This window comes from Phragmites australis, chromosome 6 (assembly GCF_958298935.1).
Source record: "Phragmites australis chromosome 6, lpPhrAust1.1, whole genome shotgun sequence".
NCBI lineage: Eukaryota > Viridiplantae > Streptophyta > Magnoliopsida > Poales > Poaceae > Phragmites > Phragmites australis.
The window spans coordinates 15,087,983-15,113,239 of record NC_084926.1 but is presented as its reverse complement, the minus strand read 5'-3'; the positions used below and the strand labels follow the sequence as shown (position 1 = coordinate 15,113,239).

At 43.2% G+C, this 25,257-nt stretch overlaps 3 protein-coding genes across 3 annotated transcripts; 2 read left to right on the top strand and 1 right to left on the bottom strand.

Moving 5' to 3' along the window:
- The first annotated feature begins 12,449 nt into the window (after positions 1-12,449).
- Positions 12,450-13,243, top strand: LOC133920498 (glycine-rich cell wall structural protein-like). Its single transcript, XM_062365113.1, has 2 exons — positions 12,450-12,592; positions 12,692-13,243. The coding sequence occupies exons 1-2, from the start codon at positions 12,514-12,516 to the stop codon at positions 12,985-12,987; spliced, it is 375 nt and encodes a 124-aa protein (XP_062221097.1). The 5' UTR covers positions 12,450-12,513; the 3' UTR covers positions 12,988-13,243.
- Positions 13,244-15,597: 2,354 nt separating this feature from the next.
- Positions 15,598-16,449, top strand: LOC133920497 (glycine-rich cell wall structural protein-like). The gene is made up of 2 exons (XM_062365111.1): positions 15,598-15,794; positions 15,906-16,449. The coding sequence occupies exons 1-2, from the start codon at positions 15,716-15,718 to the stop codon at positions 16,181-16,183; spliced, it is 357 nt and encodes a 118-aa protein (XP_062221095.1). The 5' UTR covers positions 15,598-15,715; the 3' UTR covers positions 16,184-16,449.
- Positions 16,450-19,349: 2,900 nt separating this feature from the next.
- LOC133921868 (fimbrin-5-like) lies at positions 19,350-25,005 on the bottom strand. Its single transcript, XM_062366929.1, has 15 exons — positions 24,580-25,005; positions 24,261-24,479; positions 23,995-24,168; positions 23,650-23,897; positions 23,366-23,537; positions 23,003-23,041; positions 22,796-22,870; positions 22,559-22,675; positions 22,082-22,293; positions 21,216-21,365; positions 20,943-21,142; positions 20,505-20,662; positions 20,328-20,424; positions 20,132-20,223; positions 19,350-19,937 (listed from the first exon to the last, which is right to left on the bottom strand). The coding sequence occupies exons 2-15, from the start codon at positions 24,345-24,347 to the stop codon at positions 19,725-19,727; spliced, it is 2,034 nt and encodes a 677-aa protein (XP_062222913.1). The 5' UTR covers positions 24,348-24,479; positions 24,580-25,005; the 3' UTR covers positions 19,350-19,724.
- Between the last annotated feature and the right edge of the window lie 252 nt (positions 25,006-25,257).

Genomic DNA, 25,257 nt, shown 5'->3' with positions numbered 1-25,257 from the left:
TTCTTTTTGTCCCAGCTTCAGTTCTCGATATCTTGGTCTTCCTCTTGGTCTATTGGGACTAGATAAACATAGTGTGCATCATCAATAGACAATTAGCCTAAAGACTAGATCTGGCTACTAAACTCAAACTACACAAGTGATGTTCTTAATATTATGATAACTTGTCTAAGCAATAGGTCCTTATATCTTCATGAAGCTCTTCTTTAACCTTGATTGTTGAATCCTTTGTGGTGTTTGAAACCCTAAGTTCATCTTCTTCATCTATAAGACTAAACTTTTATATACTAACAGAACTTATTAGTTCCATTAATCATGTTAATATTAATCACCAAAACATACTAATCCGACACTACTGTCATTGATTTTTTACAGTGTCAATGTGCCACTCGGCTACACGAACTGACACACCACTGAAGCGAACTGAATGGCAGCCAGCCAAGGCTTGCAGCTAGCATTATTGAAACGGGTGATCGATGACAGATAGGCTCAAACTTTAGAGGCACCCAGGAGTCCGCAGAGGAGTCCACGCGTGTCACTTGCCCCAGCTGCACACACTACTCGATCAGCTCATCTCGTGCTCAGCAACTTTAGAGAACTCAATTCGGAGATGACCAGGCCACCCGATGAAGCTAGCGGCGGCGTGCTGGCGCGTCCGTGGTGCACCTAGGCCTGCTAGTGGGCCGAAATCCAACCCAAACCTAACCCAATCAATACAATACATCTCAGCCAACCCAATCCCATCCAACCTAAATAACATCTCTCCCTCTCAAAAAAAAATTAGCATATCTGACAACCCAATCTAAACCAACCCACCAAGTTTTTCTACCTATTTCAATCCAACCCAATTCACTGAGATGGGTTCAACCCAATCACTAACACACTTTCCACCCAATCACTTCAACCCTACGCCGATTGATCAGTCCCTAATTCCCAATGTTGTTCATCATGCCATGATTTCGATCAAGGCAAGGACACCTCAACCCCGTGTCGATCGATCCTCTGACCCGCACAGGAGAGAAATCATAGAAGATTTTAACAAAGAGAATGAACAAAGAGTCAAAGACTACCAAAATTACAAGCCCTCCAACAAATCAAAAGAACTAATCATGAAAAACACAAAAAAAAACAAAAAGGAAATAGCATCTAGAAAACCTGTAGAACTAATTAATCGGAAGAAAATTCTCTAAAAAAACTAAAATGGTGAGAGCCGCTAGTTCTACTAGCAACATCGGGAACCGCTCGTTGCACAAATTACAGGAAAGCAGAAAAATCAATCAAGTGATGCATGTGTGAAGTAAACGAATAGGATTTTTTTACAGCATAGCCTACCCCGATCAAGAAATTGCAAGCTAGAACCACGGCTGACGATGGAGGAAGGTGATCCGCTGGACACAATGGAAGGGCATGCCTCCATTGAAGCTCCCTAAGTGGCGCCATGGCAGTAGGGGCGGAGAGTAGGGGGCGCCTAGGGCTTGGCCCCCTAACAAATAGAGAGACATCTTTATTAACCTATTAATTACATGTTTTAATACTCATTAATTAACATGGCCATCATAATCTAATTGGGTAGGAGGAGGCTTAATTATATTCTCCCTTCCAGTCATACTAATCTTTAGAAAGGTATGGAACTATTCTTTAGTTGTGATGGTGAATTGAAGATGTCATGAAAAATCTATTCTCTTTTTTTTTCAATTTCAATATGTTTGATGGCATTTAGTTGTTGACTTGTTTAGCCATAATGAAGAGGCTAAGGATGATCGATAGCTTTTATAAGTCAGTTGTTTTAAGTTAAGGTTGTTGGGGGTGACCCCTGATAATAATCCAGGGTATACTAGACGATGTGCGTGTTGATTCACGTTTTCTATACACGTGTATCCACTTGGACTCAAGAATACCGAGGTTTATCTAGATTCAGGCCTCTCGTGACATAATAGCCCTACGTCATGTGTATTGTCTTATAAAATAGGTGAACTTGTTACAGAATGTCCTCTCCTTTTAACAAACACGATCTCGACCCCTATATACCAGGAGAAAACATGCACAAACAACTGGACCGTGCCAAACCCTACGAAAGACCTGCCCATGATGGAGCCAACTACCCCTAGCACATCATGATGTTGGATAGGTATGCCTGCCCTGTTCTAGTCGTCCTGCGCGTCCCATACCATCATCGAACGTTGTCACACTCACTCGTCAAACCATACCGCGGTATTACATACTACGAGACGGTTCACTACAATTCCGCACCGCCCCACGACCATGCCACACCGAAAGTAGGTGCTTGGGGAAGGGAAAAGTACTCGAGTAGGCAGCATTAAATGAGACTTAACCGGGTAGGCAGGTACATGTTCTGCGACCAGCGAGGGCTGGTCGCAGGACCTCGCTACACGACCAAGGCTGGTCATGCAAGCATCGCCCTGGGCACGCGGTATGGCCGTGGTCTTGACAATACCTGCTACACGCTAACACTTCACAGAGCGGGACCCACAACATGGGGCACCCCCTTACCTATTACACCGACAGTAGTCCCCAAGCTCTCCCATGGATATGATGGACTGAGTGGTTCTCTGTGGGGGTCCGTGGTTGTTGCACGCCATGTGGTTGTGGATGGGTCCGATCCCAACACCTAGGCCCCAGGTGACTGTAAATTTGGAGTGGTCATCAATGAAGCCCACAGTAATAACCCACTCAGAAAATCGTATCCCGAGGGAGGTTAAACGTTCGGAGAGGGAGAAAATCGTGGGAGAGAGAGAGAGAGAAAAGACGTGTGAGAGAGAAATATTAATTGCTGTCAGGCCTGAGGGAATTTTGGTTCCCCACGCGCGTCCTTTCGAATTTCATGCAAACATGACCCCACGACAGTCGAGACACAGTGGCGGCCCTTTAAACTGGTGCACCCATAGCTCCCCACAAATCTTTTCACCATCATCCACCACCCCTAAGCCTTTCTGTGCTCAGAGCTCTTCGTCTCCCCCGCCATCTCTATCTTTGTCCTTGCCCTCGCAGCATCCTCCATCGCAATCCGATGGCGCGCACCGGTAGCAATTCTGCCTTTCCCAGATCCAAGTGCGACACGATGAGGCTGAAGGCGTTGCATAAGGCCGGCCTGCTCACCCGCCACCTTTCCACAAGGTACAACGGCGGGGAGAGCATGTTCGCCCCCGCCCCCCCCCCCCCCTCCGCCAAGGGGAGATTGTACTATTCATCTTATTCTTCTTTGCGGGCCTCGTGTCGCCCTTCTCCGAGTTATTCACCATTGTCATCTCTTTCTATAACATCTGTCACCTCCATCCCTAACTCCATTCTTATGCTAAGCATTTTTGCTCACATGTGTGAGAACTTTGTTGGGGTCGAGTCGTGCCTCGACCTCTTCCGATTCTTCTAAATAGCCCAGTCGGTGACAGGATCAGCCACCGGGAGTTGTGGGTTCTGCCTCCGTGATCTTCCATGGACTCCTACATCGATGTGGGCCTCAAGTCGTCGTAGTTGAGCTGGAGGGAGGATTGGTTCTACCTTGCAAATGACGATTCCCTGGACAACCTCCGAGTGCTGAGCGCGTCAGCGCAGGTCACAGAGAATTGGGGGAATTCACCCACAACCACCCTCAAGCTACTGACCCTAGTCAAACGGGTTGGTCAGCTTCAAAAAGCTGGGCTGATAGGGTTGGATGTCACCCGCGACTACATCAAGCGCCGGTTGTGTCCCCTACGAAGGCAAGCACACCCAGTGTTCATGTAGTCCAGGCCGAACGACGAGACCCGGTCAAGCTTCACAGGTTACCGTGCCATCAAATCCCCAGTACCGCCCTGTCTTCCAGAAACTGTGTGACCTCTCACACCCCTTTTGTTATTCAGATCTTACTGATGATGCCATCAACTCGCGGGTTCGAATCCTGATGCCAGGCTCCCCGAGGAAAGACGATCCTTCAGTCTGTGCCCTTCCGCTATGTGATCTCACCCCTCTAGAGAGAGCACAGCTCAGGAGGTTAAGTTCGGCATTTTCACAATTCCCGCCCTCGAGCCTTCTTATGACCTGGATTTTCATAGTTGACACCACTTGCAGGGTCTTCCTGAAGTCCACATACTACGCCAGTCATCGACGAGGTCTTGGGAGCCTCCGACCAAGCTGCTCCATGAAGTGGAGTTCATCGTGATCGAGGAGAAGAAGGCGAAATGCGTGCTTCAGCGGGAGAGCGTCGCCCTTCAACAGGAGAAGACTGCATTTCAAGCGGAGAGGGTTGTGCTCGCTGCTCAACATTCCAAGCTAATGGAGGACGAGCAGACAACCCATGACATTCTTCGGACTGCCTTTATGGTGATGCGGGGGTCGCTGAGAAGCATCAAGCTAGAAGCCAACGAGCCGAGGGAGGAGTCCGCGTAGGGCTGGGCCTACTCCATCAACGTCCTGACGGAGAAGTTCGCCCAAATCCCAGGCACCATGGCAGTGAAGACGACAGATGATGTGGCAAAGGCAGCCAAGACCGTGACAGGGTATGTTCTTCGGTGCTACCATTGTCGCGACCCTGGCAGTAACCTTGAGATTGTCCGGGAGGGGGTTCATAACCGCCAGCCCTGAAGTTGAGGTAAAGCTAGAGGCGGAGTGCCAAGGGCCACTGGAGTTCATAGAGTCCCTCTTCTGGGTGGAGACCAAGGAAGAGTAAACACTAGCTTGTATCTTAAGTTTGTATGATACCTGATCGAACTTCTGCATTTCTTTGATAGGCTTGTGTCAATGTTGTGGTTGTAGAGTCCCCGACCACCACCATAGATGATGTCAATGACTACCGCAGTCAGGAGGTGGTGGTCGAGTGCGAGCTTGGGTTTGTGGTTGAGCGAGAGATTCTTCAGAGCGATCTTCGAGGTGCGTCAGTCTTGCCACAGACTAAGCCACATGTATTCTTAGGCTAGTTGAGTAATACCCAACCAGCTGACCTTTGCGTGCTCTGTGGCTTGTTTTTGACCAGCTTCTCAGTAGGAACTACTCACGGTGCAAAGGGACTTGGAGCGAATGTCGAGAGAGAAAGACCAGCGGCGGGCGTATTTCTACGAATTCCTTAGCTGGGGTGTTCACCCCCTTTGACTCGATGCTTCGGGTTGCCGGAGTTCATGTTCTCCCAACCCCTGGGGATACCGTGACCGGACATATCAAATGATTTCTGGTGGCCTCTTAGGAGGCGGGTGACCTTGAGCAGAGACTTCATGAGACTGTCAGCGACCTCCTCTTTGAGGTTGGAGTCTCTGGCGCCTGCCTTTCTCTTATATGCGTCAGCGGTCACCTCCCCGACTTCAACCTTGCTTTGGTAGTCTCTACCGGCTTTGGCGGTGTTCAGCAGAGCTCAACGACCACGCAAATGCATTCATGTACGCAGATCATTCCCTTCTTTAGGCCGTCTGGTTCAACTCACTAAGGGGCATCTTTAGATCTTAGGGACACTGAACTAAGATCATTATAACCAGCCCCCGGGCACTATTCGAGTAGTCTTTCTATACTCGAGGACTTGTTTTTATAAGTTTTTCGTGCTCATGATGTGAGCAAGCTCAGTTGGTTGTTACTTCCAAAGGGAATCCCGGCTTCCCTTACTGCTCGCTAGCTAGGTTCATGGTGTCTAGGACAACCCTTAGCCCGACAAGCCCTTCGGTGGCGACCAGCGCTCAACCCGAGTTTGGAATTGTGGCCTCTTGGTTGGTATCCAACAGCCGCCCATACCCCTGAAACTAAGCATGCGACAATTTTTATTCCTCCCCCAAATGATCCAGCACTCACCACACGAGCGATCAGTCAACAAAAAGTGATAGCATAAAAAGGAAACCTAAAACTCTCTAGCTCCAGACTGCCTGGTCGGCAGGAACGCTGCCGACTAGACGGTCTAGCTCATGAATTGGAAAAACTTACAAGTCGACTGGAGACCGTTCTTGTCTGGGAGATCCTGCAAAATAGAGAATTTTGCCTTCGAATCGGAAAAACTTATGGGTTATGCTCCACGCTCGTTCGGAAGATCTTGCAAACAGAAAAAAAATGGCTCGCTTTCGAGCAACCTTACACATAGAACTTGCGCAACTGGGCTATGTTCTACGAGTTGTGCAATTCACGATCGTCCTCCATGGCTAACTTGACCGCACCAAGTCGGGTAACATCGACCACTTTGTAGGACCCCTCCCACTTGGGGAAGAGGTTGTTTCGGCCTATCTTATTCTGGACCTGCCTAAGGACGAGGTCGCCTACGACCAATGTTTGCCCCTTCACCTTATAGTTGTGTTAGCGCCTGAGGCTCTGTTGGTATCGGGCTTCTCAAATTAGAGCGCGGTCTAAACTCTTCGATCAGGTTTATGTCATCCTCGCATCACGCCACCTGGTCATCATCCGAGTAGTTGGTCACTTAGGGAGACTGTAGGGCGATCTCAGAGGGGAGCATTGCCTCAGCGCTGAAGACAAGGAAGAAAGAAGTTTGGCTGTAGCCCTGCTGGGGGTCGTTCGTAGCGACCAGAGTATCGTGGGGACCTCATCCACGTAGCGTCTTGAATAACTCTTAAGTCGATCAAAGACCTGGGTTTTGAGCCCTTGCAGTATCATCTCATTTGCCCTTTTGACCTGTCTATTGCTTTGAGGGTGTGCAACCAACGCGTAGCAAACTTTGATCCCGATCTCTTCGCAATAGTCTCTGAAAGCGTTACTGATGAATTGAGTCCCTTTGTTCGTAATTATGAGGTTTGGACTGTTAAACCACACTACCAACCCTCTTATGAACTTTATCACTATTGCAGCGGTGATTTTCGTGACAAGCTCAGCTTCGATCCACTTAGTGAACTTGTCGACTGCCACAAACATAAATTCAAAACCACCAGGGGTCTTAGGGAACGGTCCCACGATATCGAGCCCCAAACAGCGAAAGGCCAAGAGAATGGTATGGTTTGCAGTGTTTGGACTGGTAGGTTGGCCTGCCCTACACATGCAAAGGCACTAATAAATTGGTTCTAAACCTAATTTATCCACTCCATAAGCACGGACACTAGCTATACTCGTCCAAACCTTCTCTCTAATGCCTCAAGAACACGATGCTACTTCGTCATTCCTCAATTGCAGCCCACAAATCCATCCAAAAATCAACTAAGACGTGCATTGCTACCATGGAGACCCTAGTGGCTTACCCAAGGTCCTCTACCCAAGTTGGTGACCGCCGATTGGGGAAGAATCAACGGGAAAGCTCAGAGAAGAGAGATGCCAAGCTTCTGAAATCGCAGTGAAGAACAAGTGATGAAAATGGATTGAACTCCTCCAAATCTTCATGCATGCGAACAAGAATTAGATGGACGGGAAGCTAATGAGCTGGGGAACACCATGGTGTGACATGCATACCTCAAATCTTGTTCTTGAGGACAGATTCTTGAGGAGAAAGTTAGAGAGTTTGAGAGAGGGAAGGGAGCAACAGCTCTGCTGCTTGTGTTGGTCGGTTTGGAGTGAAAGAGAGAATGAGTGTGAGTGAGTGAGGTCAGGGTGGGGGTGGGGCTGGTGGTGCCCAAGAGAGGGAGGGGTGAGGTGTGGGGCTGGTAGTGGGTCCTATTTGCAAGAGAGATAAGTATTTCAGTAGAAATTCTATTCCTTCTCTCCTATTTCCATTAGTCCAAACGGAAAGATTTAAGCTCCAAGAATTCTAGGAATTTTTGTGATGCGATTACAAAATGAGATGAAACCTTATTAATTGGATTCATCTACAACGCATAAGCGAAACTTAACTAAAAGAGAACTCCACGGTCGGATATTTTCAAAACCCCAAGAAAAATTAATTTGTCGCTAGAATTAACAAGCACTCAACAAAAATCATAATTAAACATGATGCTTATGATGCATGATTATTCTTAAGGACATGTTTAAGGATTTGGGACATGACATCGGATGTCTTGATCGTAGTAGCTCCGGAAGGATTTAATATTCGGCTGATCGTATCAGCACTTGAGTCCTTTCTTGGTAGAAATACTGAATGAGACAAAAATGAACTTGATGCCCCTGGGCGATACCAGGAAGGGACCCCAGAATATCCAAACCCTGAATTGCGAAAGGCCACGACAAGGGGATCGTCTGTAGAGGTCAAGGAGGCTGATGGACACATCTGCTGTGAAACTAGCACTTGACAAATCTTTTTACCATCTCGCTTGCATCATGGAGAACCATAGGCCAGTAGAAACCTTGTCTGAAAGTCTTTTCGACCAGCGTTCGGAAGGAAGCATGAGCTTCGCACACCCCTCCATGGATTTCCTCGAGTAGTTCGCTACACTACTTCCAAGAGATGCACCTCATTAGCACTTTGTGGGTGCTCTGCGATAGAGGACGCGGTCGACTAGGCTATACATCCTGGACCCACGGGAAATCTGCTCGGATAGTGCATCATCCTTGGGAACAACTTGATCCTGAAGAAACTTGCGCTTAGATCCATCCACATATCTTCATATTCGAGCAGAGCTACGAGTTCCCCCGCGACTCCTTGTGGGGAATCGATTCCCAGCGAGCACCCGAGTTTGTTATAGGTCTCGTAGACCACCACTCCTTCAGCCGTGTCATCTTGCAATGTCACAGACAGCTTCGAGTCTTTCTATAAAGATCCTGGATGTCCTGGAGATTGTGAGGTGGATAGTCAGGCAATACTATCAGCGAGGCAATTGTCTTTTTCAAGTCCGATGATTTTCTTTTCTAGCTTCTTCACCTCCGCAAAGTAAGCTGCCATGGTCTTATATGAGGTTTAATACTCCTTGCCAACTCGCTTAACCACCAGCTATGAATCTCAATTCATGAAGGTGCGGTGGATGCCGAGTGCAGGAGCTACTCGAGACTGGTGAGTAAGCCTTTGTATTCGGCCATGTTGTTCATAACCCAGAAGTCAATCTACAAAACATATAGCAGACATTCTACGCTCGGGGAGACGAGGGTTGCCCTAGCCCCCGAGCTTTTGAGCATTAGCAATACATCAAAGTACAATTCCATACCTTGGGTGCTTAGCCGTGGAAGTTCTGGGGTTGGTTACTCGAAGAGTCACCATCGAGTCTGAGTTGAGGGCATCGTACATTCTGCTCCCTTTCCTTGATGAAAAAGGGGCTCTTCGGCATCGGCTGCGATTCCTTACCAGTGAAGTCAAATCCACCCGATCGATCATCGGATCCTTGTCAGGCGAGAGGTCAAATTTGTCGTAGAACCCCTCGTCCGAGTTGCCAGTTCTTGGTGTAGACTTGGGTGGAGTCAGCGACATGTTTCGTGGTGAAGATTCGATGTCTTTGGTCATAAGCCCTATGAATGGCGTCAGCTGTCGATGATTTGTGAACCGTCAATCTTACAAATATGTGAATAAAATAGAGGATACTCCCTGTAGCCAAATCCTACGCCAGAACACAACGATTTATACAAGTCTAGGCCTCCTGAAAGATAATAGCCCTACATCATGTGGTCATGTATTGATCTCTGAGATAGATTACAAGGGGGGTCTTGACTAGACTAGATAGATCTAAACTAATTTGAGGGCTCCTTGCGTGTAGTCTCGGTAAGATGTTGATGTAAATCATATGGATAAAAGGCTCGAGAGCTTGAGGCTTCTGTATGCTTGGACAATGAGGCTTGTGCCTTGTTGGTTGAACTTGTCCTTCATAGGGTTCTCTGGTTCCGTATATATATAGGGGTTGTCATATAGCATCCGGACTCCTCTTCGAGTAGGATTCTATTATCCTTTAACTTAGAGATAAAATTCCTTGTTTAAAGGATATCTTAGAACCCGCAGTTAGTTTTCATACGTCCAAGGACTCCTTTCCCAGATACAATTGTATACTCCGAGAACCTAGGAAACCCTAGGGATTCGTATACGTATAGAATATTTATATATGGTAGTTTTATATTATTCATCGTCAGATATGATGTGCATGATCTCTCAATCAACGGAGTAATCCATAAGCCATGTGTTTGAGTTTCTTTTATTCATGCTTCAAATTTGTGAACGAGTGCTCTATTTGTTGGCATTTCCCTTTCTAAGCCTATGACTAAAACTTTTTGATAATAAATGATTTGGTGCATGCTTTATGCAGACCGAAATAAAAATATTCCTTGGTCTATAAAAGATCTATGAGCTTGCGATAAAAACACAGCCGGATGCACGCATGCTACTCGCGGAAAAATTGGGACACTCCAAATACGTGAGACATACCAATATTCATAGTTTTAGCTGCAAAACCGTCCTTATTTTCTACAAACAGACGCTTTTCACTGTCTGGAACCTATTTGTTTAATTGGTTGGGTGGACGGACCGAAATAAAAATATTCCTTGGTCTATAAAAGATCTATGAGCTTGCGATAAAAACACAGCCGGATGCACGCATGCTACTCGCGGAAAAATTGGGACACTCCAAATACGTGAGACATACCAATATTCATAGTTTTAGCTGCAAAACCGTCCTTATTTTTCACAGACAGACGCTTTTCCCCCAACAGAATTTGAATCATAATACCCACCTTCTACACAAACATGTGAGCCCACTGTACGAGAGTTAGGCATACGATACGAGGCTAGCATGTGTACTGTTGCGCGTGTGTGCGTCTTTCTTGTAATTCGGAACAGAGAAAAATATAATCTTCCCTCCCCAAGACAACTACTAAATCATGTTCATTTGGTGGTGAAAATGGGAAAGAGAATTTCTATGTGTCTAGAGTGTGTTTTTCAAATATCTCTGATTTTAAGTGTGCCACACAACAAACGTGACACGTTTTGGGGTGCCTCGGACAACGCTCTGTCTTTTCCTTCACACCGTATAAACAATTACAAACATTGACACTGAGCCATTGATTGATCGATTGATTTAATCTTCAGAAGATATGAATCCTTTATAAGTCACTGGTTTTGTAAGTTTGTTTCTCATATATATCTCATTTTCTCAATAGACAACCGTAAGCTGGTATATTGCCCATAAGACTTTATGAATCAGAAACATTGTTACATCAAGCGGATCCAATCATCGATTGCACAGTGATTTGACGTGCAACCATCCATTGCATGGGACTCGGGCTCGACCGGATCGTTTACGTTTTATATACTAGCTGGCCTCTGCTTGCTCTTGAGCCTGGTTCTTGTAAACTGTGGTCACGCTGACACGGGCAAACTTGATCAAGGGCTATCCATAGCAAAGGGAAATGCACAATTCGAAACTTAAGTTCATCTGAACCTATGTTAGATTTGCGCACTTGTACACTTCAATTTTAATTATATATGTACGTCGGGCATGCATGCACATCTGCGAACACTTATGGAAGATGTGCTCGTATGTTCACTGTGCAAATTAATAAAATATATATAAGCCCTGCATTATGTATTATGTTTGTATTTAAAAAAATGCATATATGAAAATATTTACATAATCGTTTTTTACATGATCGATGTATATTAACATATTGTTGAGAATTTTATTAAATTGTAAAAAGTGCAGAAACCAAACTCAGGTTTAGACGTTGAACTTAAGTTTAGAAAAATAGCGTAAGAATCATCCAATGAGACAGTAAAATTTAACAACACAACACGACCCTCATGTTCCCGTGTCCCCGCACTAATTTCTCTAGAAGACATTCTAGAGAAGTTTTTTTAGCATGAGGAGAGATTTTATTAGCACAAAGTCGGGTTGCAATCATCGCTCGCAAGTTGCACGGCAATGACGAAGTATGTTTTAACCATACTGCATGTAGACATCATCTCTTTACACGTACGCGCTTTGCGCAAGAAAGTTAGCAAGCCCATTCTGATTTCTAGAAGTTGAGAGTCTCGAAGAATCGGGTGTTTATCTCTGTAGTTCATTTTACTTTATTCTCTAGTAGAGTTGGTATTCTTCGTGCCTTACAGCAAGCCAGATGACTGATCAGCGCAGTGGGTAAAAATGTTTCAAAAACCTAGTAAATTAGTTACACCGCCATTTCCACGCTCAGTAGGGTATGTACCGCACGCTCTCGCTTCTGCACGCTTCTTCATTCTTCGACAAACTCAGCAGATGATATCTTATTCCAGATCAGGGAGCTCGCTCGATCGCTCAATCAATTTTGAGATATATTATCTATCTTATCCATGCAGCATGTCTGCCTGCGTGTCAAATATCTCACCAGAGCCCATTATTTTTTTAAAAATTGCTATATATTAATGCATGCAAAGATGAGTCAAACTTGGCATGCATAATGCATTCATGTTTTCACCGAGCTAGTAGCAATTAAGATTTCGACGGGGCAGATCATGCAGCAGCAGGTTGCGCTACTTGCAAGCACGAAGCGGGAGGTGTTAATGCCATCCATCTCCCAACTGCTAACGATTCATTGATCATGTACGTGGATGATAGGACGACCCTGGCCTACAGTTGCTTGCCGACGATCTATCTCACTCGGTCGAAGCCTCCACCGATCGGCACCTTCCCCTCTTTGCTTTCTCTCTATAAATACGCTTTGTTCGCATGCATAGCTTCGCATCACACTCGCAGCTGATCCACAAATTGCAGATAAGAGAGATCAAGCATGGCGTCCAAGGCACTCCTCGTGTTCGCTCTCCTCCTCGCCGCTGCCTTCCTCGTCGCCTCAGCTAACGAGCAAGACCGTGAGTTCATGCAGCTTGCTAGCTTTCGTTCGAGCAAGAAGTAGATTTAGGAAACTGATTATTATGACATATATGTGCGTGCATGTTTCGGTCGTGCAGAGGCGAACATGGAGGAGAACAAGGCCGGTGTGCAGGACTGGCGCGGCGGGGACGGCTACCATGGCGGCGGCGGGCGCGGCGGGGGCGGCTACCCTGGCGGCGGCGGCCACGGCGGGGGTGGCTACCCTGGCGGCGGCGGCCACGGCGGGGGTGGCTACCCTGGCGGCGGCCGCGGCGGGTACTGCAGGTGGGGGTGCTGCGGCCGCGGGTACCACGGTGGCTGCCGGTGCTGCGCGCGCCCCGACGAGATCCCGGAGCCCATGTACCGCCCAGAGTTCGTCGAGGTCCAGAACTGAAGCTAGCCGGCTGATGGGCACGTACCTACGTAGCACGTACGTGCGTCCGTACGCCCTACGTAGTCAGTAAAAGTCTGGCTTCATGAAATAAAAATAATATGTGTGCGCAGCCATACATGGTGACGTGTGGTCGCTGGTCGCTACCACATCTTCGATCGTTTCTCTCTGATGTACTTGGAATACATCGATCGGTGTGGCTGATCGATATAATGTAATCTGCTATTTTTCGCATGTCATGGAATAATAAATAAATAAAGGGCATTGGATAGCCTCACAAGAAGGTTTCAGATATTAGCGAGTGCCCGAAGATCATTATCTTTTTCGATATTTTTCTCGTATGGCTGACAATATTTCTATTGTCTTTTGGATAATCTCGGACAATAGAAATAAATCTAGACAAAATAAAATAACTAACGAAATAAATCCTACTATATATTCCGAGAGAACCAGAATCAATGAACGCTATCAAAGGACAGGAAAATAGAGTCTTGAAAGGCTAAGGTCCTAAACTAGAGGAAATGCACTCGCACTTGTGTGTAAGCGTGGTGTGTGTGGTACCGTGTATATGTGTCTTCCCCATAACCGCAAAAAGAAAAGATACAAGGATCAGTTGGAGATCTTGAACAATAGGATGTGAAATTATATTACATCAAAGATTTTTCCAGAGCTAGGCAAGTCATGTTACTAAATATTAATAGTATAATATAGCAGAGCTGGCATAGCATTATACTACAGTTCTATATAATAATTTGATATATGCATGTCTCACGCATGACTTGTTTGGAGCACAAAATATTTTGTACAAGTTTGCTAGTATATGACAGCTACTACATCTGTTCTCTTTTACTTATCATTTAGGATATCGATACGGTCTCCAACAAGCACATTTGATTATTATTTTTGACAATTAAATCTTGGTAAAAGTTGATAAAAAAATAGATGATGTTAAAATATTTTTCATGATAAATTCATTACTATCGTTTTCATGTGTCAAATCCTAATAGTTTTATGTATATTAGTGGTCAAAGTTTTTAAAGTTTGATTGCATACATTGTAGGACGATACCTTTTTAGAACGGAGATAGTATGTGTTCCCCCCCCCCCCCCCCACGAATGATTTTCTTTGCCACACCTTCTCCTCGTCCGGCGAGCTCATTAGGGGGCACTAGGGGTATGGATTAGGGTTTTGGCGCCTAGTGTTGACTGTGCCCTCTTTCCACCCCTAAAGGGAGGCCGGGGCAGCGATGGCGCTACGGTTCCTGGGAAGGTAGTGCTGGCAGTAAGGCCAACAAGAAAAGAGAGGTTAGGAGATGGCGGATCCAAATCCGCTGTTGGTAGCTAACAAAAATGAAATTAAAGGAAGGGTGGCATGGAGAAGAAGGCGAAGATAGAGGAGGTGGAAGCAAGGCCTCGTCGGATGGACTACCCCATACTTTTACAAGATTTTGCAGCCGTATTTGTTTTTTAAACCAAAGTTTATGTTTTGTCCATTTTTAAGGTGACCTGAAATAGCTATCTTTAAGTCACTTTTCTAAGAACCCTACACTCCATCTACGATTTTTCCAACCTTGAAAAATTATAGACCTGGTGATCTTTGCAAAGAGACAAAAATATTTCCAAACCTAAGAAAAATTAAACACCTTGAACCCCTATAGAAACAAAGAGACAATAAATATTTTCAAAACAAGGGAAAAAAACTAACGTTGGTAAACTCTATAAAAACAGAGACAATTTGATGGGCGACTTAAGGGTAACAAGTTTTAAGGTGACCTTAAAACTAGCAAATCGAAGTGTCGTCTCCTACATATAACTAGATGATATGTTAGGAATTAAACTATGAACAGCAAGTAAGCGATAGATCTTCGCAGAAACGTTGTCTTTCGGGTGAACACACGCTAGTCGATACTATACCATCCATGAAACGACAAGGCCTAGCAACTTTTATGTTACTATTTTTCTTATCAAGCAATATGGCCGCTGCACAAAATTTCAGGGGCCACACACTGTTAGGTACAGCTAGCACAAGTTGCGTATCGGTTATCTGCATGCCCATGCCATTTGTGGCGAAACAGATATATGTTTCCTTCCGTCATTAACTGATGCAGAGAGAGAGAGAGAGAGAGAGAGAAGCTTATCTAGTGACGAGCCGACGAGGACTGCACGAGCGATTTGACCACGTAGTCTTACTAGTCCACGGAGCAGCGTGCATGCACTATCAAGTGCTGGATATGTTTATTCAATCGGGCCGTCATCAATTCAGAAGGCAGGTCACGGGATGTCTTTTCCTCTTTGTCCAAACGCAGATTTCTTTTAACTGTATCGGCTCAGAATCAGGCTCCGCTTCACGTGGCACAAATCCAAGGCCCGGCGGGATGAGAGGATGCACACTATGACACGACACTACTCCTGTGTCAACTTAGCTCGGCTAGCTTAGCTCCATCCGGTCGTTCGTGCTGGTTGGCATGTTCTCCACCGATCGAACACGCGCGATTTACGGTCAGAGATCATGCAGCAGCAGCTTTCATTGCGGCTTCATTAATCATGCACCTGTACCTGCATGCATGGGGCCGGCTCTAGCCTCTACAGTTGCACGCCGACGATCTTTGCTCGGTCGAAGCCTCCAGCAGCTGGCTGGTAGCCCTGTTGTTTTGCCTATAAATACGCTCGGTTTGCATGCATAGCTTCGCATCACACTCGCAGTTGATCTACAATTGCAGAGAGCTTCAGTCATGGCGTCCAAGGCGCTCCTCGTGTTCGCTCTCCTGCTCGCTGCTGCGTTCCTCGTCGCCTCAGCTAACGAGCAAGCCCGTGAGTTCATGCACCAGCTAATAATAACTAGCTAGCTTTCGTTATATTTGAAGCAGGAAGCAGATCAAGTATAACATATACGCATATATACGTGTTCCTACGATCGTGCAGAAGCAAAGGAGGAGAACAAGGCCGACGTGCAGGACCACAGCGGCGGCTACCCAGGCGGCAGGGGCGGTTACCCAGGCGGCAGGGGCGGTTACCCTGGCGGCGGCTACCCGGGCGGTGGGCGGCGCGGCGGGGGCGGCTACCCTGGCGGCGGCCGCGGTGGGTACTGCAGGTGGGGATGCTGCGGCCGCGGGTACCGCGGTGGCTGCCGGTGCTGCGTGCGCCCCGACGAGATCCCGGAGGCCATGTACCGCCCCGAGTTCGTCGAGGTCCACAACTGAAGCTATAGCATGCATAGGCATAGCTACGTAGCACGTACGCCCGTACGGCTTACGTAGTCAGTAAAAGTTCGGCTTGAACAATAAGAAGGTGCATGCATGCATGCTTCTATGTGTGTACGTGTACGTATGTACGTCGCAGTGTGGTCATTGGAGTCGCTATTGTCGTCATGTTATCTGGTGTACTTGGGATCGATCTGTGTGGTTGATGTATGATGCACACCGCTATTATGCATGACATGGAATAAATAAAGGACATTTGGAAAATATAGTCAGTTTCTATACATTTTTGCGATACATGGACATCGAAAAAGTCCAATATATGCGTGCCTTCTGGTAGTGGTGTCAACAACTTTGTTACTACGTAAAAAAAACTTTGGTACTATATATCCTTATTCTTTTCAGATCATTACAAGCTAGAGCTATGCTTGGATAATATGGATATGCATAGCACAGAAACGCTAAGGCCGGCATCAAACAAAGTAGGCGCCCTAGATGGTACTACATTTTAGTAGCAAGTTGGACTGTTGGAGTGGGTACTAGCAAGAACTACATATAAGTAGTAGTTAGAGAGACCTCGACAAAGGATGCTAAATTACATCAAAGAACTTGTTTTTAAGCGTAATATTTATTTAAACCAAAATTGATTTGTATATGCTCCTGAACACAACACACAGATTACGATCGAAGTACCATCAAGTATGAACATCCCTTTTCAGGAAAACATTAGCCGGGTCAATCGACATCGACGCCCGGCCCGCTAGTCGCTACCACCTTCTATTTTTTGAACTACCGTCTATATGCATGGCCTAGCAACTTTTAGTTTATAGGATTTTTCATGTGTATCTGGTAGTCCGGACTCTAGCACTCTGGCACTGCACAAATTCTTTTTTTTTCGAAAAATTTGTACAAATCCTTTTGAAAGAACTAAAACGAAACCAATCTATGAGGAACTAGGTGACTTTGAATTTACAAGATATAGACACAAAGTTTGAAGTTGGAAAGGACTCGTATGGGTGGTGGTACAGCACAACATTTTTTTAAGGCCACACATTACGGATCAACGCTGTAAGGTACAACACAAGTTGAGTTTCTGTTCTCTGCATATGGCCATGCGGCCATGCCATTTGCAGATCGAGCGGCACGTACATCTGTTTCAATTCATCCCGTGACGTCGACAGGTAGGGAGACATCAATCTTATCTAGAGAAGAGGCTGAGACGAGCTAGCTATCTCGACCGATTTGGCCATCCATCCATATTAATAGCTATAGCTAGCTGCAGAGTCAAATGGTGGATATATCAACTGTATTAATGGAGCTGGCATTAATTCGGTAGGCAGATCATGAGTTTTTTTATTTTTTAACATAAATAATTAAATAAATATACTTTAAATAGAAAAATTTACAGAAATAAACATCTACCGACTTCTCATAAAATGGTTAGCCCCTTACTGTCCCTAGGGTGGTGAGCAATCCGCTAATGCCACTATAGCAGTGCTGGGGGGAGTCCTTACAGCCCCTCAAAGCTTGGTTAGACCCTTGCGAAGTGGTAGGGGACTCTAATTTTTCTCATATCTTTTTTATTTAAAATAGTGGTATTTTATTACTTTACAAATTTTAAAATTTTTTATACATATTTTATAATTTAAGTGCAACCTATTTTAATTGGATTCACCAAAAAGTCAGTGTAAAATTTAAACTAAAATTCTTCAAATAAGGCTACTTTTATAACTCAAAACAATTGCTAGTTTCTTAAATGAATTTACAAAAATCTGAAATTTTTTACTAATATTCTTCTTATATGATGAAATAATTTTTAAAATTATTTTCAGCCCTTAGTTATATGGTGAAAAATGGTCTCTAAGCATTACAAAAGAACTCATTTTTTCATCATATAACCTAGGACTGAAAATAATTTTAGAAATTATTCTGTCACATAATAAGAATACTAGTGAATTTTTTCAGATTTTTAAAAATTTGAGACCCTAACAATTATTAGAAGTTACAAAATTAAATTTTTTAAAAAAATTAGTTTAAATTCTGCACATACTTTTTAGGTAAATCGAATTAAAATAGGTTACAATAGATTATGAAATATGTAAAAAAATTCTAAAATTGTTAGAGTAACAGAAGGTCACTGTTTTGAACAGAAAATATGGAAGAGAAATTAAAATCATCGAGCACTGTTCACACAGGGCTAACCGTGGTTTAAGAGAAATTCTACGATTTGCCATCGAATAATCACCTATTCTACGATTTGTCATCGAATAAATTCCGTTTACTTCTATACCATTGAATAAATGGTTTGATTCCTTATCTGTCATCGGCTCGTCTGATTTTTTAAGAATTACGAGACTGCCCTCCGCTGAACAGTACCTGAGAGCTCAAAAAAGTCACAAAAAATATGTCGATTTTTTTACACGCTCTATAATTCATAATAAACCCATTTTAACTGGATTCACCTAAAAATACTGTGTAGGATTCAAACTAAAATTCCTCAAAATGTTCTACTTTTGTAACTTTTGTGCATTACAAATGAACTCACTTTTTCACTGCGGGAGATAATTTTAGAAATTATTACATCACATTAGAGGAATATTAGTAAATTTTCTCAGATTTTTTGTAAATTTTTGTGAGGTCTTAAAAATTGCTAGAAGTTACAAAAGTAGCACATTTTGAGAAATTTTAGTTTGAATTCTACACAATATTTTTAGGTGAATCCAGTTAAAATGGGTTGATTAGGAATTATAGAGCGTGCACCAAAATTGACATATTTTTTTGACTTTTTTAGCTCTCAGATACTGTTCATAATGAGCTGAACGAGTCCAGCGAAGGGCAGTCTCGTAATTCTTCAAAAATTAGACAAGCCGATGGCAGATAAGGAACCGAACCATTTATTCGATAGTATACAAGTAAACGGAATTTATTCAATAGCAAATTATAGAATCGATGGTGAATCGTAGAATTTCTCGTGGTTTAAAGGGGCTGTAAGGATGATGGCATGGGCAGACTGCTTACGGCCACATAACTGCTTTATGAGATGATGATAGGCGTCTATTTTTACAAATCTTTCTACTAGAATATATTTATTTAATTATTTATGTTAGAAAATATAAAAATAAAAAAGCTCACAGATCAGGTCATCTGCAAACCGTCTTCCATGGGGGCTACGTACACAACGAAAAGGCCCGGCCCACCTCACGAGACCTCAAGGCCCAACAAGTGTGGTGAGCCTCCTGTTCTGTACTCCAAATATGATGTTTGATGTGGTATCAGTCCAGCAAATATTCTGGTTTATTCTCACATTTTTTATACACTACCCATTTGGTAATTACCTTACAATATCTAGCTGCGCGCGCACAATTATACCTACTAGGTAAACTTGAATTGCTGCTCTTTGACGTGCAAAGAATGAATCAACTATATACCAAAACTTCTTTTTTGCAGCTGCTACTTGATTTCCTTTCACCCTGCAGTTTAGACAACCCCTGATAAACCGGCAACTTCACCATGTAAACTTGGTTGGTTAGCTGTAACATTCTTGTCAAGTCGTCAGATTGGAGACGCCATCTTCGATACCTCCTTCGAAATCCTCCTCATCTTCTTCCTCTTCATCCTCTTCTACTTCCTCTTCTTCTGGAAGAGCATCCCGTGACACTGCAGACTCCGATTGTCCAGGGCTTTGGTAAGGCCCCTGCCTCTGCAGGCTCCAGTACATGATGCTTGCGGTAAGGGTGAGGATCATCTTTGGATTCACCTGCCACGGTAAAATGAATAGGAATTACTACCTATTCTTCAGTTCACGGAATGGAGGTCAAGCTAAGTTCTGTTAGATGCCAGATGCTAATTTCTAAACATTGTTCTATGAAATTCAGTGGGTTTGATTTTTGTGCAGACTTGTAGACCTATGAACAGGTGAGTTTATGGAACCAAACTGGCATTCCCATGTACCTCCATTATGTCTTCTGGCAACAAGAAAACTGTGCACCCTAGCTTCCTAGCAACACTGATGATGTACGTCGCGTTCAGCTTCTTCTCCTCCTCTGCAACCAAAAGCAGTTTAAGAGAAACTCATGGAGCAACAGAAGTTAAAACCATGAAGATTTGAAATTGACAAAGTTGCGTGCATGGGACCAGAGGTACACACCATCCTCCCCCTTCTTCACCAAGCTCCAGTCAACAACCCTGCGCTGTACAGCGCTTAGAAGCTCGAGAAAGAACACCCCATCTGATATGCTCTTATCCTAGAGAACCAAGACAAGGGCTTAAGGCCACTTGTATGATACGATAGCTTAATTTAGCTAAATGGGTAAGGTTGTTGAACCTTTAAGCTTTCAATACGGGAAGTTTTGCCTGATTCCTTGACCTTATTATTAGCCCAAATGAGAATGTCAGCATCAGTGATCTCTTTCTCTTTAGAGTGGGATCTCAAGTTCTTCAGCAATTGTAGGATACTGGTCCTCATGAGTTGCCACAGGAAAGCTGGAATAAGAGAATTTTTCAAATAAATATTAGTGCTAGAAAATAAAACCATTTAGAAACTCAAACAGTTTTCCTCTTGGATGAAATAGCAGCTAATCACTAATATCCATTCGAAAGCAAGCTCCATCCTGTATATGTCTGTGTTCTCTTTCTTTTCGTTTTTGTAGATAGATATTGCTACAAAACCATGTGAACCTTGATATGGTAACTAACAAATTCTAGCCATGACAAGTAACAAAGTGAACAAGAGTACAAAGAAAAATTGTACCCAGGTATTTACCTAGAATCAGTTTTTTATTTCCTTGCACAATGTCATTTCCTGCTACATTTACCAAAGAAAATTTTAACTCCTTCCCAATTTTGATAACCTGGTTGCAGTTCTCCACCTTTCTAAATGGCATAATAATTGGTGGTTTAGATGCATGCTTCCAGTTAACTGAGTCGGGAGAAATTTTGTCAAGCACCTCTAGTAGGATCCATCTGTAAATGAAATTTGGTAAGATAGCAAAATAAATACTAGAAAGGTTAAGTGGTTCTTAGCGATGGGAATTACCCAGTCCTAACATCCTCAAACAAATTGTTCACATAAGTTGATATTCCAAGGCTGTTGATCCACAAGCGAAATGCTCTCTCTTCCCTGGATGCTTCCACATCATCAGGAGTATCTTCAACGGGAGCCACATTGTTGGTTGATAGACCATTTCTGCATAAGTTTATAATCATTCCAGACAATATGCATTAACAAAGGGGAAAATGCCGTTCGTTGTTTATTCAATACGATAAAGATTCCATATTGAATGCAGGGTGCGGATGTTTTCGCATTCCATGCAGATATATACAAGTGTACGGAAAACTAACTGGAAGATTAAATCGGTGGAGACCTGCAATGTATTTCAATTGAATTGGTTCTTAAATTTGCACATTTAAATGATAGAATAGTGAATGATGGTCATCCATCCATAGTGCACTACTGTACTATCAAACTTTCCTGGTGTCCAAAAGTAAGAATTTTTTTTGCATCTCATTGCAATATTATACCTTTTGACAATCCTCCCAAAGGTGAAAAGAGAAATAAGTTTTCATGGTTACATCTATAATTTTTTCTAAGTTTGTTCATTTTTCTTTATTTATCAAATGTTGAGTAATGCAGATGTTTGAAAAGGGGAATAAGAATAGTTAGGAAGATGTTGCAAATTTTAAACCAAGTACGTGACTTTTTTTAAAAAGATGAGAAGACTTTCCACACGGCAGAGTGTTTGCAATGTCTACATTTCGGCAATATCTATTGTAATTTGTTTAAAAGGTGAAGACATGGATGAGGGGTACAGCAAATGCTGACAAATTGATGAACTTTCTTGTGAGTTCTTGACCAACCTAAAGGACAGGCATCAATAGGAAAGATCAATTCACTCTACTTACCTGTTCTGGAATATTTGTGCAACGAATGCCAAGTTGAGATTTGCTGAACCTTCAACAATATCTTTAGGTGTTACATATCTTGTACACTGAAGCTTTTCTGCGGTTTCAAGTACTTTTTTTGCCCTTTCCTTAGGATCTGTAGTTTCTGTCATGGTTTTTGAGCTATGTTCAGGAGCAAGGGTGCTGAGAAGGTAGGCATACGCTTCGCCATCCTGCAAATAGACTATCCATAAGATACAAAAGAATGAAATCAATACCACAGTTGTCGTCACCATTTTGTGTTAGTCTGTTAGCACTTTCCAAAATGTGGTCAAGATGTTGAATGATTTAACAACCTTACATAAAGAAGTCATAAATGTTGCAGTATTTTTCATCTATAAGAAAATATCTTGTCCTACATGTTGCATATTGTCCTGTCTGCATCATGTGAACGTTTATGCCAAATCGTAATATCTAGGTCTATTAAGATATACACACCTTCACATCAGTAGAGAAATTTGTTACAGTTTTTTTGTACCCTGCTTTCTTGAGATGGAAGTTCATCCATTTGAGCAACATCTTGTCTGGCGCTAAGGTGACCAGCTCCTCTACGTCCTATATAGCATCATGATAGCATCATTAATTAACCACGGTTAAACTCTCGTATCATAACCATGTATGTACATAATTGTTTTGTTCACATGCATGCACATAAAAATTCTTCATAATTCAAACCTTGCCATTATCATCAGCCACCAACTCTGCCAGCTGAGGTGTTTTCTTTAGATTCAGATCAGCTAGTAGTTGTATCTGAGACAAGGACAATGAAATACATTGTGAACCACCGTATTTTCTGGCAAATGATGTAGCAATCACCAAATACTATATTGCTGAAGATTTTTTTAGTAATTAATATAGTAATGTTTGTTATAGCACATGTACCTTTATGATCTGGGATAACAGACCAAGAACTAGATGAGGCTGCAAAGAAGCACAAGAAATTTAGTCCCAAAAACAATGTAAACTGATTCAATAACTATAAATTGACCGCCAAAGTATCCAAGAATTGGTTAGTACAATAAATCTATTGCTAAGATTATCAAAAAGGAATGTTCCTCGAACACTCATTTGCAAAATTTCACAGTTGACGACAATGTATTTCAAGACGTACACAGCCTAGTCAACGATAGCATTTTATAGATTTATCCTTCCACGAAAATCAACTTGAATTCTTTATTGTTTTGCCAGTTAGATAGGAAAAAAGGGATAAAACATAACTAACACAACAGTATTATAAAAACATACCCTAGCTTCAATCAAATCCTGTGTTCCAATGTTAACTACAGTGCAGCCAATGGCTTTTGCAGAGTTGAGACAAAGGGTATGGTTCTCGTTTCTCTCCCATGGATTAGGATCCTTCTTTGTATTGATTGCTCTCTCATCTATTGTGCCCGGAACAGCAACATTGATCAACTTGCTGATTCAGTACAAGATAAGGGGACAAGCCTTAGCGGATCATCAACACAAATCAGAATGAAGAAATGACATAGTAAAAGAACAGAATGGAGCATTGGTAAGAACAGACTCACCAAAGTAGCACACCATCCCGAACAAGATTAAATAACTCGTTCGATGCTGGATCCAATGGCAAGAAGTTCTTCAGGAAAGGATCCTCTCCCAGAAAATTATTGATATGATTGACATAGGATGTTTTTTCAGACTCGTTAATGACGTGTAAGAGAGTAGTGGTGGAAGCTTTTAAAAATGACACAGATCCCTTCAGTTTATTTTTGCCTCCTGTTTTGCTGGTCCCCTTTGCTTGAAGATTTAAGTACTCCTAACAAATTACAAAATTGCATCACTAAACGAAATTCTTTTTCTATGTAAATGATATGTTCTAACCAATAGTTGTAGGACGAAATGCTCCAATGTACCTTAAGGAACGGCTCAAATTCTATTGCTTGGTTCATATCAGGATAGGTCTCGCTCAAAAATTTGCTGACCTCTTCTTCAGATAGAACCTCATGGATGCCCCTGAGTTTCTCCATCACCGGCGGCAAATCTTTTATTGTTACATGATCGGCATCCGGTTTCTTCGCAGACACAAACTATTGCCACAGAGCATACGAGGTAGCAATGTGATTGCACAACTATGAAAGATGAGAATTTTGCCATGAATGGAAGTACTCTGAGTGCTTACTTTTGTTTTCAGGGTCCGGAGCTGCACTTGGGTGAACTGGCTCTGCAGCCACGGATCGGAAACAAGAACACCAAAGAAGCTAGACATTGCCTTCCGAATTCAATTTTGTTTCTCGTCAAAACTTCTGTTTACCGATTCCTCAACTATTAGCGACTTGCAATAAGTAAATCCTAAGACGAGTTGCCATCAACCTTCCATCAATTCGTCACAATGCTCGCACTGAATACATTCAAGCAGCAGGAAATGGTCAGAAACTGATGAACGGATTGGAAGGACACTTGCGACACACACAAGAACAATAGCACAAATCATCATCAACCTTTTCTGAGGTGCCAAAAAGAAAGAGGCTGGCTAAAATAACAAACTTTTTCTTTCTTTCCCTCTTCCTCCTCCTTCGCCCAGCGCTCAAACCACTCGCTCCACACGGATCGCTCCCGAGCAAGCCCCAAGAATCGTGGGGGAGCGGACGTGTGGTTAGGTTGCAGGGAGCCATGCGAAGAAAAGGAGCTAAAATTTTGGGAGAGAGGAAGCTGAAATGGTGGCTCCTTTTTTGCCCCGCAACGAACGCTTCGCCTCCCCAAACTTAGGAGCCGCACCGTCGACTCACTCCTCTGCCATGGATCCATGGAGGAGGGCGGCCTGATCGATGCTTGCGGTGGGTGCATATGATTCACATCAAATTTGTAGCGGAAAATTTTCTCCAGAAGGAATTAAGAGGCGCACTGGGGTCTGAAAATTGCAAAAAGACGCGTCCGTTTGCGAAAATTACAGAATTACGCTAAAATAAATTTGTCGCCCTTCCAAAAGCCGATAGATTAAAAAATAAAAATACAACATTTTAATATTTTAAAATTTAAAATATTATATAAATAATCATAAAAAATTCTAAAGATGTAGGATATATAGGATGCTATAATATAGTTTTTAAAAAAATTCAAGTTAAATAATTACGTGTACAATGAGAAATAAAAAAGATAAATTTTATTGCATAAAGTTT

Excerpts from the sequence above, each read along its gene's own strand:
- LOC133920498 (XM_062365113.1), top strand. The coding sequence starts at position 12,514 with ATGGCGTCCAAGGCACTCCTCGTGTTCGCTCTCCTCCTCGCCGCTGCC. Across the intron at positions 12,593-12,691 it reads CTCAGCTAACGAGCAAGACC|AGGCGAACATGGAGGAGAAC; the intron begins GTGAGTTCATGC and ends TCGGTCGTGCAG.
- LOC133920497 (XM_062365111.1), top strand. The coding sequence starts at position 15,716 with ATGGCGTCCAAGGCGCTCCTCGTGTTCGCTCTCCTGCTCGCTGCTGCG. Across the intron at positions 15,795-15,905 it reads CTCAGCTAACGAGCAAGCCC|AAGCAAAGGAGGAGAACAAG; the intron begins GTGAGTTCATGC and ends ACGATCGTGCAG.
- LOC133921868 (XM_062366929.1), bottom strand. The coding sequence starts at position 24,347 with ATGTCTAGCTTCTTTGGTGTTCTTGTTTCCGATCCGTGGCTGCAGAGC. Across the intron at positions 23,042-23,365 it reads AGGATTTGATTGAAGCTAGG|CCTCATCTAGTTCTTGGTCT; the intron begins GTATGTTTTTAT and ends GCTTCTTTGCAG. Across the intron at positions 19,938-20,131 it reads TGCCAGAAGACATAATGGAG|GTGAATCCAAAGATGATCCT; the intron begins GTACATGGGAAT and ends TTACCGTGGCAG.